General features: G+C 30.7%; 2 protein-coding genes and 1 non-coding gene across 4 annotated transcripts; 2 read left to right on the plus strand and 1 right to left on the minus strand.

Moving 5' to 3' along the window:
- Positions 1 to 7,594: 7,594 nt before the first annotated feature.
- On the plus strand, positions 7,595 to 8,531 carry LOC114395704. The gene has a single exon (XM_028357540.1). It carries the CDS (start codon positions 7,799 to 7,801, stop codon positions 8,099 to 8,101), a length of 303 nt encoding a protein of 100 aa, XP_028213341.1. The 5' UTR covers positions 7,595 to 7,798; the 3' UTR covers positions 8,102 to 8,531.
- A 4,457-nt stretch (positions 8,532 to 12,988) lies between these two features.
- Positions 12,989 to 17,394, plus strand: LOC114397749 (SAGA-associated factor 11 homolog). 2 transcript variants are annotated; one of them, XM_028359938.1, is made up of 4 exons: positions 12,989 to 13,251; positions 14,552 to 14,619; positions 15,908 to 16,216; positions 16,843 to 17,394. In XM_028359938.1, exons 2-4 carry the CDS (start codon positions 14,581 to 14,583, stop codon positions 17,032 to 17,034), a joined length of 540 nt encoding a protein of 179 aa, XP_028215739.1. In that variant the 5' UTR covers positions 12,989 to 13,251; positions 14,552 to 14,580; the 3' UTR covers positions 17,035 to 17,394. The 2 variants fall into 2 exon arrangements, with proteins under 2 accessions (XP_028215739.1, XP_028215740.1); XM_028359939.1 differs by lacking the exons at positions 12,989 to 13,251; positions 14,552 to 14,619 and adding an exon at positions 15,725 to 15,805.
- A 123-nt stretch (positions 17,395 to 17,517) lies between these two features.
- On the minus strand, positions 17,518 to 17,590 carry TRNAE-CUC. The gene has a single exon. It is a non-coding gene; the product is annotated as a tRNA-Glu (tRNA).
- Positions 17,591 to 22,168: the final 4,578 nt, after the last annotated feature.

Raw genomic sequence — 22,168 nt, forward strand, 5'->3', positions numbered from 1 at the left:
TACAAGGCTTTAAACTCCATTACGGTTCGTGACAGATTTCCATTACCCACCATAGAGGAACTCTTGGACGAGTTAGGCCATGCTTCGTGGTTTTCTCGTCTCGATTTAAGGCAAGGTTTTCACCAAATTTTAATGGTAGAAAATGATGTACCCAAAACAGCCTTCAGGACGCACCAAGGACACTACGATTATCGGGTCATGCCCTTCGGGTTGTGCAACGCCCCGTCAACTTTTCAGGCTGCCATGAATACTTTAGTCCGGCCATACTTATGCAAGTTCACGGCGGTATTCTTTGACGACATACTCGTCTACAGTGCCTCCCTTCAGGACCACCTCCATCACCTAGAATGTGTCTTCAGTTCCCTCTCCCAAGCCCGGTACTTCCTCAAACACTCTAAGTGCTTGTTTGGACAACGAAAACTTGATTATCTAGGTCACGTAATCTCCGGCGTAGGTGTGCAACCAGACCCTTCGAAGATTCAAACCATGCTTGACTGGCCCCAACCTGGCTCCCAGCGTGATCTTCGTGCATTCCTTGGTCTCACCGGGTTCTACCGGAAATTTATAAAGGGTTATGCTTCCATTGCGGCCCCATTAACATAACTTCTCTGCAAGGATGCGTTCCATTGGAATGATGAGTCCCAAACAGCTTTCAAAGCTCTGAAGCAAGCTATGACGGCTGCACCAGTGCTCGCCCTTCCTGATTTCTCCCTGCCTTTCTCACTAGAAACGGATGCGTTAAGTTATGCTATGGGTGTCGTTCTTCACCAACGTGGCCACCCCATATCATTCTTCAGCAAACCATTGGGCCCGCGTCTCCAACTAGCTTCTGCTTACATCCGCGAGTTACATGCCATCGTTGCCGCAGTTCGCAAATGGAGACAGTATCTATTAGGGCACAAGTTCACCATTTATACCGATCACCATAGCATTCGTGAACTCATGTCTCAAACAATCCAAACCCCGGAGCAGCAGTTTTATCTCGCCAAGTTACTTGGATTCGATTACGATATCCAATACAAAGTTGGTAACTCCAACATTGTGGCTGACTCTCTCTCGAATAAGTGAACCCACCCAAGGGCAATGCCTCGTCCTCTCCATCCCTCACCCAGAGTTCCTACACCAACTAAAGCAATCCTTACTCACAAACCCAGAGTTCCTGCGACACCGCGAAGCTGTCCAAGCCACACCGACGGACCACCCCGATTTTGCTATCTCAGGTGACTTTATTTTATCCAAGGGGGCCATTTGGATCAACGAAAAGAATCCTTTCATTCCTGCATTGTTACATGAGTATCACGCCACCCCACTTGCGGGCCACTTCGGTGTTAAGAAAACATTCCATCGTCTTCGACCCAACTTTCAATGGCCCAATATGCTCAGAGACATCAAGGCGTTTGTCCGCAATTGCCAGACCTGTCAACAAGTGAAACCCGTTACACGTAAGAATGCTGGTCTACTGCAACCCATTCCTATACCTTCTAACATCTGGGAGGACCTCTCCATGGATTTTGTGACTCACCTTCCAAGCTCCAATGGACTTACGATCATTATCGTCGTCGTGGATCGGTTTTCCAAGGGGGTTCACCTTGGAGCATTACCTTCCCACTTCACAGCCTTTAAAGTGGCCAACCTCTTCCTTAACATTGTATGCAAGCTACACGGGTTTCCCCGGAGCATTATTTCTGACCGAGATCCAGTCTTCATTAGCTCCTTTTGGCGAGAGCTTTTCCGGCTAAGCAGCACGTCGTTGCGCATGAGTACGACATACCATCCTCAAACGGATGGCCAAACCGAAGTAATGAACCGAACGCTTGAACAGTACCTTCGTTCTTTCGTTCATCACAACCCCTCTGATTGGTATAAGTTCCTAGCCCTAGCTGAATGGTCGTATAACACGTCCCAGCACTCCGGCACTGAGTTCACCCCTTACGAGGTCACTTACGGAAAGCCTCCTCCTCCTATCTCCGATTATCTCAAGGGCTCATCGAAAAATGAAGCAGTTGACACTCTGTTAGCAACGCGGGGCACCATCTATGCTACACTTCGAAATAAGCTTGTAAAAGCTCAAGAGACTATGAAGCTTCTTGCAGACAGACAGCGCCGTGACGTTCAATATGAAGTAGGACAACTAGTCTACGTTCGCTTACGCCCACACCGTCAGAATTCCTTACGCAGTCAGGCCACCAATAAGCTCGCCAAACGCTATTATGGACCATTTCCCATCCTCGAACGCATTGGAACGGTCGCATACAGGTTGCAGCTCCCCGAAACTTCGAAGATCCACCCCGTTTTCCATTGCTCCATGTTACGACCTCACCACGGTCCCTTAGATCTTCCAGTTTCTTCCCTTCCACTAGACGCGGTTCAAAATCAGCCCTTAGTGAAGCCTTTGACGATCCTCGACTCACGCACGGATTCCTCCACCAGTCCCCCAACTCGCCTCGTATTGATCCAGTGGGATGGCTTAGCACCTGAGGATTCTACATGGGAAATATGGGATGATATTCGGCAAACTCATCACCTTGAGGACAAGGTGAGTTTTGCAGGGCGGGATAATGATAGGAACGAGGCTACCGTGAACAAGGAAGCCACCACAGGACGACCACGAAGGAACGTTACGAGACCTAGTTACTTAGGTGATGACGTGTAAATGTACTGCATGACCGTTAGTTAGTTAGAAGACCGTTAGGACCGTTATAACCACTTGTACAGTAGTTACGATATGCATGTACACGATGTATAAAAAGGGACCTTCCATGAATGAAGAAAGCAGAAAAACATTGAAGTTCAGACTTACCCTCAGGAGGGGCCTTGACCTCGAAACAAGGCAGTTCTCTCACTCTCTCTCATACGCACAACACTGATCCGACCTGCCTCGTCCATGGCTGAGCATGGAACCCGTCGAACCACCACCGACCGTCTTGAGGAAGCCATAACCGCCCTCACTGAGAAACATTCCGATTTGGCTAATAAGTTTGACGCCATCTGTGAACGTCTCTCACACCTGACCTCCTCCATTCCATTACTTTATAGTTCATAGTTTGATATTTAACTTCTTTAAATTTAAAATGAGAAAGATATCAAGTAAGAAAGTAATATAGTCCTTAATTTGAAGTGATTTAACTTTATAAGATGGTACTTCAAATTAATCTAAGGGTGAACAGACCATCACTCTGACTTTATAAATGAGTCAAATCTCTTTTATTACAATCACGAGGTTCATTGTCTCCCATTTTTGTTTTGGCCCTTTCCCGTCACTAGATTATTTGCCCATTTTCCCTCAAGTACACACATGGCGTATTTCATTTAGCATCTTCCTCCACTCTACTTCATTGCATACTATACAACACGATTGGGTAAGAGAACTAACACACTAAAAGATGGGACTAAGGAAAAAAGACAGAGACATGCAACAAGAGATATTGCTGAGAAAAAAGAACTGAAAACGTGCATATATTATTGAGATATTGTATTTATACAATCTCATTACACAAAAATTTGTACAGCATAAGAAAAGAACAAAAAAAAAAGTATGTGAAAATGATTAATTGTTTTTATGAAGCAAAAATAATAAAATATTAATAATAATAAAAAATACTATAGTGAGGAATAATCAAGGAGAATATATATACTGTCATTTATGTGAGCGGAAGTTTGATAGTATACTTTTATTTTTAGTAAACTTGGAATATCCTGAACAAGAGTCAAGGAATAATTCTTTAAGATAAGGGTACATATAAAGACTCGAACACTTAAGTTAATATTTATAAGTAGAGATTAAGATAATAAATAAGGTCAATATGACAAATTTATATTTTTCTCTCGTAAATTATGACAGTGCGTATTGCACGAGATTCTATGTAAACTCATGATTAAACATTGGTAACATATTAGGTGTTTAATCTCTTCCATACTTCACGAGATTCTATGTAAAGCCAAAGATTTTTTATCCCTTTAATATGTTAGGTCTTATGAACCTATATTGAAATAAGTGATATTAAATCAAAGCATTGTCTTTTTCCTTTAACGTGGGGCAAGTCCTATGAAGTGAGATCAAGCACAATTATTGTACAAATAATATAGTCCTTTATCATTTGGGTACCTGTATCAAGAATAGTTAATCTAATTCTCCGTGTATATGAATTAGAATAGTTATTTTAAACGGTTAGTCTTTAATGAAAATATTTTTAACGGTTTTTCTTAATAAAAAAACGTTTTTAAGGATCTCTCTTAACCTCTTATCTCTTTCCATTTATCATTTTCAACATATTTATTTATAACTTGAATTTTAATATTTTTTAAAAATAATTATCAATAATTAAACTTTGTTTTGATTTTCACCAATTGTTGGAAAACTAAAGGAATAAAACCCTAGAGACATTTTCACCAACATATTTATTTATCAATGTTGGATTCTCTGACGATTCTATTGCAATATCCCGTATTGAGGAACCACTCTCTCTTTCTTCTTATCCAAAAAGCTCTACTTAAACTTCTTAAAAAGTTTCTTTTTAACAAAAGAAATATATATGAAGTGAAGGAGAGTAAAATTTTGGGGTGTTTACAAATTGAATTTGATCAGAAGAAAAAATTATCTGCCAAAATCACATTAATTTTCTTAATTTATCACGATTTGGCTCAAAACATATGTTAATTCGATCCGATCTAATTTAAAGCGGTTTGAATTGAATTAATTTTTAATTTTAACCTTATTTTTATTTTTCTTCTAAAAATATTAAATAAATGATAAGATATATAATAAAAATAATATAAAATATTTAATTTATATGCCACTGTATAACTAATAATAGAATTCAGCAAAAAAAATATAACTAATAATAGTATAATCTTTTAAATATATACTATATCAAAATAATTTTATATAACTTTATAATTATATTTATGCATCTTAACTTAGTGAAAAATTATCTTTAGTTAAATACTTTTATAAATAAATATAGGTTATGTGATAATTTTACAAATATATAAAATAATAAATATATTAACATGAATGATAATATTAATTAACTTATGAATGAAAGTATATACATATACAAGTTCAGTTGGAATTAGATTGGGTCAATTTATAAAATTAAATCTAATATAATTCAATAAAATATTAATTTTTGAAATTTTTTATCTGTGCCATTTTTTTATTTTTTATTGGTGTTTTTTTATTCTTATTGGATTGGATTGATTTATGAATATTTTTAATAAAATTTTGCATAAGAGAAGAAAATAGTAAAAAAATAAACTTAGATAGTAATTATTGTAATTAGGACCTTTAGCTTTCCAATGAGATCCCAATATATTTTTATAAGTTTTGATCTTTTAAGTTGATTATGAGACTAAATATGAGTTTCTTTAAACTTAAAAAAACAATTTTAAAATAAATATTTTTATATAAGTATTTTTTAAGAAGTGGATATGATTTATTTTTTAAAAAAACATTTATTTAAAGTAAAAGAAACTTACACAAACACATCAAAAGATCAGAAAATTGTTTATTTTATTTAAAAAAATACTTATTTTGAAAATTAAACTTAAACAAACTCCCTGTAATTCTCGGTCCATTATTGCCAACTGAGTTATACAGATAAGTTGATAGTATCTTAAACTTTGTTTTTTCTTTAAAAGTAAATTACCCCGTATTATTCTCTAACATTTATCTCATCACATTCAAGATCCAAATTATTGTTTAATTATTCTTAAAATATGATACGTCTTTATAACAATTTACTTGATCTTTTTCATAATATTTCGTGCATGTCACTTATATTTCCAAATGAATCAATTAAAGATTTTTTTTTCTTGCTAATTTCTTTCTTAATATTATGCCCTATGTTTTACTTTTTCCACGTCATTTTTTTAAATGACAATCCCCTCACATGCACATATATTGAAAATATATTACTCTGTTTCTTTCTTGCTTGTCATCTCTGTTATGCTTTGATCAAACGTGTGGTTTTTATCTTTTGGTATGTTGAATATATATATATATATATATATATTCTGTGTGTCGGTGACTAGAAAAATGCAAATTAAATTTCCAACCTGACATCTCTTTAAAAAACAATTTAATACGAAAAAACTTGTGATTCTAAATGTATGAACCATAAGAATCTTTGGTGGTCCTTCCTTATCTCATTTATATATGCAACGGTTGGCACATGGCAGTTAACTGATAAGCTATTTCTTCCTTTTTACTTTTATTTTTTAAAAGAGTAAACTTAATTATAGTTTTTTAAAAGCATAAAGAGCATTAATTTGTTTTTTATATTATTTTTTTTTATCAATTTCATATTTAAATTTTAAATTTATAATATTTTAGTCTATTTGTTCAAATCATCAAAATGAATAATACCTGAGCTTGACTTAATTCGGCCGGGGGTGAAAGTATTTCTTGTTTTACGGTAAAACTAGCTGATTTCAATCATTAATAGAAGATGAAAGTATTAGAAATATCAAATTTTACTGATAAAATTGAAAATATTGTTCCTCTTTTTTAGGATAACATTACTTATATAAAAATTAAGAAAATGACGATAATTTAGACTGGGTTTGTCTTTTTATGCGTCCGTTTCATGCAGAGATTGTCCGTTTCATGTAGAGAGGATAACATTACTTATATGCAGAGTAAATGACGATAACATACATTACTTATATCACAATGTAGAGATTGTCCGTTTCATGTAGAATTTACTCTATCCTTGGTGAGTCTTTTTTTTTTTTTTTTTGTACTGAAATTTTCTTGGTGAGTTCTAAAACTGATTAAGCAATTATTCATATGAGTGTGTTCTTACATTTGAAAACTTACATTTTACTTAGCAGTATAAATTTAGTTGTTGTACCATGTGTTATAAATTAAATTAAACAAAAGTTTAATAAAACAAGATGTGATATATTTGACAAACAATTATTTAAATATGTGTTTATAGGATTCAATTTTCATATATATATATATATATATATATATATATATATATTAAAATTAAGAGGTCATATACCTTTAAATAAATTTATGTATTTGGAAATATTAGTTTCTAAATATCGACCAAGCTTAGGAACAATACCCTTGACACATAATAAAAATAAACCAAAGGATTATTTTTATGCATGATGAATTGATGATATCTGAATATTTATTATTTTAAACTTCTCATTTATATCTTTTATTTTTTTTCTCTTCTTATTATTACATCATATTACATAATATATATATATATAGTTTTTTTTTACTCTCTCTGTGTCAATTAAAATTTAGGTGTTTATATATATATATATATATATATATATATATATATATATATATATATATATATATATATATATATATATATATATATATATATCCTTGTTTTATCTCTACACGAAAAAAAACCGCTGGTAAGATCAGAGGACACGAAAATAGAAGTAAAAACAACCAAGTAATTAACCACATGGGCCACTTGTTTCTGCCGCTACTAAGCTACCACCACTGCAGTTGTACCCTAAAATATTCCCCAACATCAAGGAAAGAAGAAAAATACAAAAATCTAGGAAAGCAAATATTGTTCATAGGCATGCCATACAAACCAACAAATTAAGGAATAGCCAGAGGAAAGAAAAAAGAGTGAATGAGAAGGTTTGGTGCAAAGCCAATGAGTGTGACCATTTGGTGCATTTTGAAAGATAAGTCAAATGTTTCATACCTCTTTTCCAAAAACTTATCACACAAGATATATATCAAAAGAATATTATAAGCCTTAATTATTATATATATCATCATCACACTTTGCTTATAGCGTCTATTGCCATGACCCCTTACCCTTACACTTCTTCCAGTCCTCAACAGCAACAAGAAGTAGATGCGGTTCAATTCTCTGATGACAAACACTTTGCCCTACATGGAAAGATCTTGCTGCTAGTTTTTCTCACTGCCTTCTTTCTTCTCTTTGTGTTCGTCCTCATGATTCCATGGCTGAAGAGACGTGCAAGGGGTTCTCACGATTCAGGAACAGATGAAGATTCCATTGGGGTCCAGAATAACAGTACCCCTTCATACAACTGGTTCAGAGGAAGAAGGAAAGAAGATGCCAACACCATGCAACAACAGTAGAAAAATTAATTGTCTCCTTTTATTATGTTAGGAATTAATATTTTGCTTATTTTGGAGCAAGAGATAAGTTCTTGAATTTCCATGTGAATATGATGCAGCTAGATTTAGATATCTGATTCTGTGTGCAGAAACTTGTTGTTTGTTGGTTTAGGTTATGTTGGTAATTATTAAATTTTTGTGGTCTTGTCAGTGTCATAACTCCTTATGGTATAGCTACACATATCAACATCCTTTTGGTGTATTTACCTTTTAGTCCTTGTGATGTTGGAGAAATTAACCTACATAGTGTAGCTGGGTCGTTAACTCCGTTAATCAGTTATCTATATATATTATGTTCCTTCAATTCAATGCTCTTGTCTATTGTGTTCCTTCAAGACTACTGAACGTGGTTTGAACCTGTCTTTTTTATGAATATACTTGTCTTGTTGTATGTTCTGGAGTGTTGATTTTTCTTTTGGAAATCACTTTTGCAATGTACCCTACTTTATTATTTTACAGCAGTAAAAAAACTTTATTGTTTTACAATTTCGTTAAATTGTTTAGAGGAGAAAAATAAAATTAAAGCACTAAATGATATTTGAAGAAGAAAAAAGTATTTATATTATTTTTGTTTACTTTAATTTTTTTTCTAGGAAATAAAATATATATTGTAACATATTCTCTTTTTTATCATGTTTTAAAATAAGTGAAGTGTAAAAATAGTGTAAGATTTTTTATGGTAAATAATATTACTTATGAAAGAAAGAATAATATATAATGTAGCTAGAGTTGTATTTTCTTGTTTATAAAATAAAGTGGTGTAAGAATGATTCAGCTAGCGTGTGTCAGGTCGTTCCTGAATTTTATGAGCTCGAGATTAAATAATAAATAAGATCAACATATATCTAAGTATTAAAAAAGTATAAATATATTACAAAAAAAAAATCACGTAGTTTTAGTAAAAATGATAGAATTTATAAATGTAGACGAATAAAATAGTTTTAATAAATATGAGAAAATATATTATAGTACTTTTTTAATTTATTCTTATATTATTATTCATTATTCAATTTGTATTTTCAAAAAATATCACAATACATAAATATTTATACATATACATAAGATAGGTATAACAATAAGACATGGTGAGAGAGTAGTTTAACTCTCTTCAATCCCACATAAGACGAGACAAGTTCATGTTTAAAATAGATAAGTTTATATTTTTTTTAAAAATTCATATCCACATTCCTGAGGTATTATTGAGCTTGGATAAACTTATATGAAATTGACACATTTTTTACAATTTTAATATACTTATATATTTTTAAAATATAAATATAAATTTGTATTTATTCTTTAATTTAATTTTTATATTTGTTCTCTCGAAAAAAAAATCTCTAATCCATCATCACTGTCGCCTACCAATAACAAAATATTATTTTATATTAAATCTTACATACATACAATTTTTGTTCTTGATTAGTAACTAACTTTTAGTTTTATTTTTTATGTAATTTTAGTTTTTGTTTGCATTTCTGATTTTGTTAGAAATAACACTTTAAATATACTATATCATGGAACTATTATATGTTGATATGTTAGATAGAGTTAAAAATTTATTATGAAGTTATAAAAGTAAGATGTTAGAAAAGACTAACAGCCCTCAAAGTGATACTTTTTAATCACATATTACATTTAATTTAAATAAAAAAAGAAAACATAAAATAAAGTAATAATTTTAATCTATTAATAAAAATAATATAAAAAATTATTACACAAGAAAAAAAAGTGTGTGTGTGTGCAGTATAAAAAAAAATATTACACACCTATTAGATTTTTTTAAAAAAATTGTGTTTGTGGGATGGGGGGAGGGATTTTAGTCGAGGAGAAGGAAAGAAAGAAAAAGGATTTTGATTACACATTGTTTGATAGATAGAGAGATACGAGAAATAATTCTTTTTGTTTTTCTTCACAATAAATGCTAATGATATTCTCTCTAATTCTCTTTTTGATTGAAATTATTAATTTTGATGTGTCCTACTTCTTATTTAACGATTCTCTTCTAGAATTGAGTCTTATCAAAATTCATGATATTTAACAAATTTTAATTAATCATAAAGAAAATAAAGTGTTAGAAAGAGAGTGAGAAAAAACATTGCTAGTATTCTCCTTCTAAAAATTGGTTTCTTTTATATTCTTATAATTTTATATTTCATAACATAAATAAAGATACTTTAATCAATTCACTTAAATTGTCTTGAATTTCTTTCCTTCCATTCCAAATCCCTCTATTGGTTCAAGTATGAAGGTAAACTTTAATATTGAGTAAAATGAATAAGTTGAATAGTATATAAATGAGAAAGACTGATAAACTTGTTTAAGATTTTGGATTGAATTGATATAAATATAAAAAAAATCACTTTTAAAAACTCTAGAATCTTATAAAATCTACTGAGTACACTTACATCTTTAAATGTTTTCTTTATAATTAAAATTGGGTTGAGAAGAGTTAAAATAATATTTTTTTTTGGAAAACCAAACTCATCATGCTTAGATTGTTTAGTATCTTAAATATGGATATGAGAATCACTTTTAGCTAACAGTAAGATTAAAATATCACATGTAATTTGATTAGTTATAAAATTAATAATATTAAAATCCCTAAAATTATTGGGAGCATCATAAAAATTTTCTTTTCTTTTTATTTCAAACGATAAAATTATAAAACTAAGAAAAACATAATAAAAATTCGATCTATAACCGAAAAAATCCGATAAAGGATGGAATGTCAAGTATATATATATATATATATATATATATATATATATATATATATATATATATTAAAAAGAGTAAGGAAATGTGATATATATTTGTTAAAAAAATTATCGAGCAATATAATAACCTCTTAAGACAGATCTATTAGATAGTTGAGTAATCTGAATATCTCTCTTATTATTTTCAATAAATCTAATTATAAATTATTCATTATAAATCTAAAATATAATTTTTATGTTAAAATATTTATTTATTACATATTTTAATTATCACATAATTTACACATTTAGAAGCATTCGTTTACTATAAATCTTAGTTGTATAAAACAAATATTTATTCTATGAAATATACATGATAAAATACTAGTAGGTGTGTGTATAGAAAAAGATTTTACTGAGAACACTTGCATATGTAAGAAAAATTAATAATAACCATCACATCAAGATTTAAAAAGATATAGACAGATGACAATAAAGTATTTAAAAATTAAAATTAAAATATCATGTAGTAATCAAATTTTTAATAGATTCATCAAATAAAAATCAAATTTAAAAAAGGATCTCAATTATTGTATCCTAAAATATCTCAATTATCATGTTATTTTTTTTAAGATTGTTGTCACCGACAATGATAATGATAATGATCATGGTGATGGAGACAATGGTGATCATAATGGTGACAACAATGACATGTTATGACATAATTGATCATTGTAGTGAATATGATGATGATCACTGTTATGACAGTGATGACAATAATGACAGTGATTGTGGTAATGGTGGTGATGGTGTTAGGTTAATGATAATCTTGAAGAAGAAAGATGAGATAAAAAACATCTTAGAATGTGATAATTTAGATACTTTATAAGTTTGATTTTATAAATCTTTTAAAATTTGATAATTACATGAAATTTTCATTTGAATTTTTAAGTATTTTAAGCTTAATGGTCCTAGGAATGATAATAAGTAGGGTCGAGTACGGGTAGGGGCTACCCACCCGTTGAAGAAAACACATGTTTGTTACCCACTTATTTATCCGTTGGGTATTTTTTTGAAAAATACCCGATTTTTTTATGGTGTTGATATCCATGGATACTTTAAATTTTAAAAAATGTATAAAAAGGTGATTTTCAACATCAAGCAAAACTAATGAATTAAATGCCAAGTGCAAAAAAGAAACAACACAAAAAAATTAAACATGAAAAATATCTCTCAAGCATAAGTAAACATAAATCCAAAGTACAAGTACAAATAAAATTACAATATCTCATAAGCATAAGTTCAAAGAAAAACATAAGTCTAAATAAATTGAGAGAATGAGGATGTGAGATAATATGAATATTAGATTTAAGGTTCTTTCCTTGATATATCTATATATAAGGATATTTTTATAATGTCATGGGTAGTAGGTATCCACAATACGGATATTGTGATACATGCACCCTACCCATTAATGAGTAGGTAAAAAAATATCCCTAAATGGTTTATTATTTTTAATTTATTAGTTCTCATTTTCTTAGATAAGCAAGTATTCTAGTAAGGAAAAGGTCTTGCATGAACCCTTAAAAGGGTAGGTAAAGTTGTGGGTGGTACTTGCTCAAGTCAGAATGGACCTTACTCATTCTCCTTAGAATCCACTCATTCTATGTGCCTAATATACTGTGTACATGACAAAATACAATGCAAATGAATATAAACATATCCAAAAAAATACATTTATTAATGGTGTGTTTGGTTTAGAGATGATGAAAATAGAAGAGAAATTTTTGAATTAAAGTAGAATGTAAAAAGTGTGGATCCCACTAAAAAAAATACATGATTTCTCTAAAATATTATTTCCATCTTTCCTTTCAAACACACTCTAAGTTCATTCAAACAAGTTTTTGCTATGTACATGCATGAGACATGGATGATGGAAGAAAGCTTTAGTGTGTGTTTGGTTGTGAAGAAATATGAGAGAAATTTTTAAAATTATGGGTGATTCCCACACGTCTTTCTCTCTTCCTTAATTGGAATATTACTTCTCAATTTTTTTTTCATTCTTTTCTCATCCACATAACCAAATACACCCTTAGGGAGAGTGAGAGAAAGGGATAAATGAGCCTGGGGAGTGTTCTGAAGGAGGGGGAGGGATAGGAGAATGGTTGAGAATTATATGGGCCTTTTTATTTTATTTGGGGGGTTCAAATAACACAACACTCATGGGAGGTGCCAATAGTATACTTGTAAAATTTTCTATTCTAGTCCGAACGTTTGGGCTTTATTGAAATTGTACCCCATTGGCCAGTTGAGGGGTTCGCACTGTGAATCACAGAATCCCCGTTAGCACTCTCGTCTCGACGATTCCCTGTGATCTCTCAGTCTTCTCTTGCTGTGGTTCAGACTTCAGAGCAGGTTCGTCTCTCATCTCTGCGGTTTAGGTTTCGATTTTTATTCCCCTAATTTGTGTTTTATTTCACTAATTTGCATTTCTTTCTTTCTTTAATTTGCATTACCTAAATTTTGTTACTTTATGAAACTGAAGAGTATGAAAGAGGGAAAAAATAACTTTTTTTGTACCAATCATATTTGGAGGGGCATGGATTCTTAGAAGGCATCCTTAAGTCAGTACTTTGTTCCATAATAGGGTTGAAATTGACAGGTCTGTTGTTTTGAGGATAGGCTTTACCACCCTCTCTTCTATCATTTCATAATTTTTTTTCTTCTTATTAGGATTGGTAAGTAGTTATTCTCAACTGGTGATACTGCAGAGTGCAGAGTATGAGAAACAACGGATGCAACTTGTAGTAAGCACATTGAACAGAATAATAAATTGTTATATCATATAGTATATGAAGTGCTAGGGGGAGATATAAGGTTGGTTGGGTGGTTAAAAAAGAAGAAAAGGAGGAAAAGGTCGCAGCTTCGATCCTGTCTGCTAACAAAAAACTAACAATTAACATTTTCTAATAAAAAAAAGTACTTGGGGTTGGGGGGGGGGGGGGCACTAAAGAGTAAAACCTGTGCTTGCCCCCCTCTAGAAAGGGGGAAGATAATGTAGAGAACTTGTCTGAAGACTGAGATGAAGGATATGCGTGTGATGAATATGTTCTTGGGTTGGGTTATGGTTTATACTATATTTTGTTGTCAATGTTGAGTTAAATGTTGCTGCACCATCGTGTTTATATAGGCACTTAACAATGATGATGTTGATAATATTTTAAGGCATTCTTCTTACTACTACTTTAGGTTATTGTCAACTGCTTGACCCAAATTACTCGGAGTGCTCCTTTTTTCTTTTTTTTTTTTTCCTCACTGATTATATATACACGAATACAATTCAATATGATTCCTGAAGCCGCATCTTTTTGTTTTAAGCTATTGTGTTTTCTTCATTCCGTCATGATTCTTATTCTCTTAGAGCCTGCTGGTTGAACTTTACATGATGAAATTTACATCTGTATTGTGTGACCATCCCTTGCCTTCTTAAGCATATTCAATGTCTTACTATCTTTAGAGTTTCTTTAATGATGTCTTAGCATATTTTGAAAGTTCAAAATAAAATTAATTCTTAACAATAGATCAGGTCATGTAGATCTCTACATTGTTTCCTTTTGTTATTTTCTTTTGGTTCTTTTGTTGTTGTCTTTAATTTATACTTCCATAAAGCTTTTGTGGACATTTCTGACTTTCGCCAGTAATTGGTGTAAATTAGGATCCAAAAGCCTTGGTCAAGACTCATTCATGTCTGTTCCTAATGAGGAAAACTTGTCATATTCCCAGGTGTGCTCTTCAATTCTGCAAAGACATGCTTTTATGAGTGCAAAAATAATTAAATAATAGATTTTGATGCAAATTCCTAGCACATTTACATTTAAAAGTCCATTTAACTTTTGTTGCTAACCATGCCTGGGTGCATTTCATCTTTCAATTTTACATTCTCATAAGACTTGATCCAGGGATAAGTTTTGTGATTGCATTAGTGGTTTTAATCTAGAATTGTCCTTTGGAAAAATGAGTATTGGTTGAACTTCATTGGTCTTTCATTAATATATCTACGACTTTGTGATCATTGTTCTTTTCCTGTTTTTTTTTATCCCCCTGCCCCCCCTTAAAATTAACGCTGAAAAGATGCCGTTGAAACATAACATACCTAGAAATAGTACTTTTTCCGTTGTGGTTATGATCGACAGTGAAGAGGAAGATTAAGGTCAATAATGAAGGGAACTATAATTTAATAAAGCAAGAAGAATTATGAATTCATCAGATTGTTTCTCATTTGTTTGATTGTACTGCAGAATATGGCTTTTCCTGCAAGGTGTTGGAGCGGATTATTCTTTTGGATATAACATGATAAAATTTCGGTGGTTGCATATTTATATTTTAATACTCCATTTATAAAGGATAATACCATGATGAATATATTATGATAATTATCAAATATATTCAATTGTTTAAGCTTTAGTGCCTTACATCACCAGCAGAATCAATTTTATATACTGTTGTGACTTGTGCGCTTATCCTTCATATGCACTTTTGGTGCATCTCAATACTTTTTTCCTGCTGAGATCCTTGATTAGGAGAGTTTCTACTTTCACTGTTTGTCTAGAGTCTAAAGAAATATGAAAGTCCCCGTCCCTGCAAAGATGCTATGATTTGAATTTTAACATCAATGGGTATCATCATTCAGTTGCTGTTGTTGTTGTTGTTGTTTTTCTTTTCAGAGAAAGATGGTTCAGTGATGCATGGAGTGGAAAGTCTATCTTGAACAGCCAACCTTTCTATCTGCTATCAAATCTTTCTTTTATAATAAGGATGGAGGGAATCCTAAATGGCACTCTTCAACCCTTATTTTGTTACCTTAAATAAATGAATCACTAAATGTTAGATGCTAGTCACAGTAGTATACCTTCTATCATATTTGTATTTCTTTGTATTGTGGAATAACTCTGACGTGAATGTGCCTAAAGTAATTGGTTATGTCTCAGTGAATTGAAACATTCAGAGTAATACAGATGTTTTCCTTCTGTATACTTATATGGCTATTTGCTTCCACTGGGGTGTTTTGCAGCTTTCTTATTTTTTCTTGGATCTCCTTGATTCCATCATAGTCGACGTGGCATCAGAGTGTCACAGAGTAGCAAGGCTGGGGCTTGATTCAAATTTGGAAGAAGAGGATGAAGAATTGAAGCTGTCAGCACAAGCCAGGGTTAGGGTGGCTGATCCTAGTAACAGTAATGAAGCAAATGGCAAGTATGTGGTTGACATATTTGGACAAACTCATCCTCCTGTGGCAAATGAAATATTTGATTGTTTGAATTGTGGTCGATCCATCATGGCTGGAAGGTTTGCTCCACATTTGGAGAAGTGCATGGGAAAGGTTGTTCTTTTAACTTCTAGAATTGTTTATTTGTTAATAAAATATTTACTCATTATGCCCGTAACATTAGTCACTATCATAAAGTCACAACGAGTGCTAGCAACATATTTTGTAACACACTCCTTCTAATACACTATTATTGTTTTCAATTTATTGAAAACTACAACCATGAGTGAAACTCATTAAATGAGAAGTGAGACCTGGGTGATTTTCAATCAATTTCAGCCGATAGTAGAGACTAGAGAGTGTGTTAGAGAGTGTATTGCTAGCATTTCTCATTTACCACATGGCATTTGTGGAGACAACTGAAAAAAACTTTAGATAGAGGGTAAGGGTAGCCCTCTCATAAGGGAGATCAAGAAAAACTATAAGTGAAACTACTGAGAAGGATTTAGAGATTAATGATTTATTTATAGACACAATTTACTATTAGGATACACAATTTACTATTAGGATACTATGGCTTTGTTTGATCCATGTAGTCAACTTAGTGGGAAAAAATACTTGGTTGATAATTAAGTGAAAATAATATTCTCAATCTTCATTCATGCATGTATTTGAGCTTTTTGGTTTTTTACTTACGTGTCATTTTCCTATTATGGAAATGCTTGCATGCTTCATTTCAGGGTAGGAAGGCACGTCTGAAAGTGACAAGAAGCAGCACAGCCACGCAGAACCGGTATTCACGAGGCGGTCCCAGTCCTGGTTCTACACATTCTCCATATTCAAATTACTCTACCAATAGCATGAATCGGTTGGCATATGGAACCTCCACTTTTGCAGGTGAGGAGCACTCAAATGGGACACTCGAGTCATGAACTAGTTCATGTGTAAATGGCTGGAATACAGGATCTGTGTCACACCTTGAACTTGTTTCTTCACAGGGAGACGGCTGAATTTAATTGTGTGTGAATATTTCAAACAGTTTGGACCAAAACATAACAACTATCGTTGCATGCATCCTTGAATTGTTGTCTACCTTTACAAAATAACTTTGCTTTTTACAGTGAGGTCCATTTCAATTTTTATTATGTTTTATACCTAGTTCTGTTGTAATTTTATTATAATTTTACTAACGGTTAACATATGTATATTGTGTGCAACTATGAACTAGTATTATTCATGGATGAGAAGATTTTCAGTGTTGAGATGAATAATATGCAGAGCTTTGGAAGTAATGAGGAAAAATTGTTATAATTCTACTAAACTGTAACATATGTTGACTGTTGAGTGTGTTGAGATGAATAATATGTTGAGTTTATGAAGAGTATTTTCAATGTTTTGAGGCAAAAATTAAAATTTTCCGTTGCCGGGACTTGAACCCGGGTCTTTCGGGTGAGAGCCGAATATCCTGACCAACTAGACTACAACGGATTCCTGTTAAAGTGTGATAAGTATATTATATTATTACCACGTTAAGGTATTTTCTATCTAAAAGAAATAAAACTGCAATCATGTTAAACCATCCAAAATGGGAGACCATTTAGGTTGCTAGACTTTTTTTATTTTCATTTTCATCAAAGAATAGAAAATGCAGTTGAAAGTTTTGTTTTAATTTTTTCAAAAGCATGAGTTGTAATTATAAACATTGGCCAGTTTCGTCCCAAATCCTCTATGTTAGTGGCATCTATAGTGTCTCCTTCGACATCATCTTTTCCAACTGCGACCCCAATGTGCTACTTGCTGGTGTCGTTTTTGGTGAGTTCCCAAACGTAAGCCCAGTCTAATTTATGGAGGTGCAGGAGGCAACAGTAGGATCTAATTATTAAGCCCAGTATGTGCTACCCAAACGTAAGCCCAGTCTAATACTAACATATTATCCAATGCAAATAGAATAGAGTTTGTCAAGCCCGTGAGAAATTGACCCACATCCGGCTTTTCACTTTTAGGCAAGGAAATATAAAAATCACAAAGTCTTTTTTTTTACACAGTTATTTAATCTCAATAAATCATGTATAGTGAATTTATTAAATATTAAAATAAGTATCAAAAGTAATTCAAATGATGACTTGTGATTAAACGACAGTGTGTTCTATACCGTTAATGCATAAACATTAAGTTCAAAGTTTAAATACAATTTTAATCTTTTTTATTTTGCTCAATTCCTAATTTTAGTCCTTCCATTTTAAAATAAAGATATATATGCACTCCTATTTTAAAAGATTCATAATTTTGGTTCAATTCTTAATTTTGTCTTCATTTTATTTTATTTATTTTGGTACAATTGAATCCTAAACTTAATGTATCATTTAAGATACATCATGGAATGATTTTTTAAAATATTTTGATTAATTAAATGTAAGAAGTAAAAGAAATAAATATAGATAAAATTGAAGATTGAACTAAAATTATGAATTTTTTTAAATAGAAGAATCAAATGTCTTTATTAGTAGGACCAAAATTACCGATTTAGCAAATAAAGATATCAAAGTTGTATTTAAACCAAAATAAAACAAACATTAAAATTAAGACAAATGTTAATTGAATAAAAGAAAGTGCATTGTAGATATTTTTGGACAAATATTAACGAGTGCCCTTACTAAAGGCTCTATTTATTTAAGAAACTAAAAATAAAAACCTCTTATTGGAATGTCTATACTAGTGTTGTAAATATATATTTTTTTATTCCTTAATGAGTTAGTTAACCAAACCTTATTTTTAAAAAAAACCAAAACTAAGGTCAATGCATAAATAATAATAATAATAATAATAATAATAATAATAATAATAATAATTTTGAGCCATTGTTTATAATGCACACCCTCCAGTAGATTCTATTTTATTAAATAAGAAGTTGGACTTTTTTTTTTATTTTGAATAAATTTCAATAAATAATTAAGAGTTTGTTTAAAAAATGTTTTTTAGCATTTTTATTTTTGGTTTGAAGATCACAACCATACCTGTTTGGGGTATAATTTTTAAAAAAAATGTTATAATGGTTTGAAGATCATCATACCCCCAAATAGAATATACATAGTTAATTTATGGTGTTAAAGTCACAAGTAACAGAATTTACCATTATAACAGTAAATTATGAATATCAAGAAAATTAAAACTTTTTAAAATTGGTTTTAAGAAACTAATTACCTATACTTACCCCGACAGCATAGAAAATTTAATATACATTGGTGAATATATAATGCAATCATGTTGCACTCATTAAAAAAAAATTGTTGAGATGATTTTAGAAGAAAAAGAGAAAATTATTGGGCATAACATTAGATTATTTATAAAGCATTTATGAATTTAACGATATATGTAAAAACTTATAATAGGAACCATTATAGCTAAGGCACTATACTTGTATTCAAATATGCTTGTCACTTGTTATCATTATGTTTGGCAAAAATATCTTATAAATTGAAAGTTGACAAGTTGGATGAGTGAATAGTTAATTTTTAGTTAAAATTATTAATGTGATTTATTAAATCAAGTGTTTGATAAATTTGATTATTTAATTGGCTGATAAATTTAAAATGATATAAAATAATATTTATATGATTTTTATATAAATTAAATTTTTATTTTGTCAAGAAAAAAATATTTCTTTATATAATTATAATTTGATTTTTTTAATTAATTTTGAACTCATATTTTTTTAGGAATGCACACCCTCTAGTAGATTCTATTATAAATTTTAAAAAGTTTATAATTTTCTTGATATTCATAATCTACTGTTATAATGGTAAATTCTGTTACTTGTGACTTTAACACCATAAATTAACTATGTATATCATTCTACTAGCATATAGCAATAAACTTGTATAGCATTCCAATACAACCTACGATTCATAATTTAACTACAACTTACTATCAAACACATTAAATTACATAGGCTTAAAATAACAATTGTCATAGACCATATCATGGAGTTCAAAGAAAATGAAAAGGGAAATTAAATTGAAGTATATAGCTGTCCAAGCATGACAAATAAAATATCATCATACCCCAAACAGGTATGGTTGGACTACCCAATTTTACCAAAAATGGTAGCGACAAATGTATATGTCCACTTTTAATCTCATTATCATGTACTCTTTCTTAAAGAATGAAAAAGTTCATTTTAATTTCAAGCAATTAATATATGTTAACTGTGACCACTTTGATTGAAATTTTGGGGGAATATCCCTTGTGAAGATGACACTCTTCAATGGATTGGTTGCAATTTTTACGGATGGAAAGATGACGTGTTGCCATAAATGATCTCCATTATAAAATGTTCTGCATTAATAACTAATGATGGAGATACATTACAGTCAATATGAGATAAATTTAGGTTATGATAATAAAAATGTACAAGATAGAAACGAAGCGTTAAGCTCAAAATTTGTCTCTGTTCTTCACAGTTCAGTGCATCCATTTCTGAGAATAGCATTTTTGATCGTTTCCCAGGTAGATAGAATATGGATGGTTGATAATTTAGTTGTTTAATTAAAAAACTTGTTTCTATTCAAGCATTATCTTGTATATGTTGTAAAAAAATCGACATATAAAATTAAAATACATTATTAATTAAAATTATAATAATTAAATTAAATAAAATCATTTTAGAATATATATATATATATATATATATATATATATATATATATATATATATATATATACACACACACACACTGATCCGAATTAAATTATAATGTACTAATAATATCAAAAAAATTATATATTATCATTCAAGCATCATGTATATTAAGATTATTTTTTTTTAATAATTATTTCAAAATTTATATTTATTGTAATTTATTCGTTTCATGGTATAGTGAATTAAAATTAAATTCTTCCTATGTACCGAAAAAATATTAAATTCCTCCTGTATACTTAGTGAATACTGTAGAATATAATTTTCTTAAAAAATAAATTACTCAAAATTCGTTTAAATATATTTCAAGTTTCATTTGTTGACAATTTGTGTATGGCTTAACTATAAAAAAATTGCCTTTTGTATTTCTAGTAAGTCACCTACAGTGTGTGTCATTAGTTTCAAGGTTAGAGTACACACACAAAAAGGTTAGCATAAGTAAATCAATTTTGAAATCATTTTATTAGCTTCTAAATATATACCCGATTCATATGAAAGCTAAGCCTATAAAAGCCAATTGAATAATTCAGCTTTTGTTTACAAGATCCTTTTGTATAGCTTCTCTTTTTAGTGTTTTCTTCTAGGATTGTTTATTTTTACATTTAATTTTGTTTTTTAATCTTGGGATATTGCGACTTAATTTAAGACTATTATCTTTTTACAAATTGATCCGTGTGTGTTCTTTTTTATGAGCAAAATATATTAGATAGAGGATACAAGAGTTATTCAACCCACATACACATAGTATCATGCTAACAATAATACTTTTATACACAACTAAGGGTCGGTAGATCATTCATAAAAGGAAAAAGAAAAACTCTTCATTTGGGCAATTAATCATGACCAATACCTAAATTTTATTAGGTCCATGACCACTACTAAAAAAGTGTCCATTACATGAGAGTGTTGCTGTGAATTTTTTATAATAAATTCTCAAAATATTTTTTCTGTGGATTCAAATTCGTCGACGAACCCTGCATTTACTACCTCACTCTAATATTTTTGTGCAACCATAAAACCCATACTAAAGCAAATCATACAACCCATGAACTCTTTCCGAGTACTTTTCCTGTAAAACCATAACGTTGTACGAAGTTATCCTTACAATCTTTAAACATCACCGTTAAATTACTCCTAGCCACTTAATATTTTTTCACCCTTTATCCTCTTCAGTTAGTATAGTTTTACACTTTATTTTCTACGTACACCTCTCTCTCTTTCTTTCTATTTTAATCCATAACAAGAAGGTCAGTGAATAACATTGTTATTAATTATTTTGACTATGTAAGAAAATTTGATTTTGCTTCAGTGACATGATCCTGACCTAATACATTTATTAGATTATGTTCATATAGTTTCTCAATTTTGGT

This window comes from Glycine soja, chromosome 18 (assembly GCF_004193775.1).
Source record: "Glycine soja cultivar W05 chromosome 18, ASM419377v2, whole genome shotgun sequence".
Classification (NCBI taxonomy): Eukaryota; Viridiplantae; Streptophyta; class Magnoliopsida; order Fabales; family Fabaceae; genus Glycine; species Glycine soja.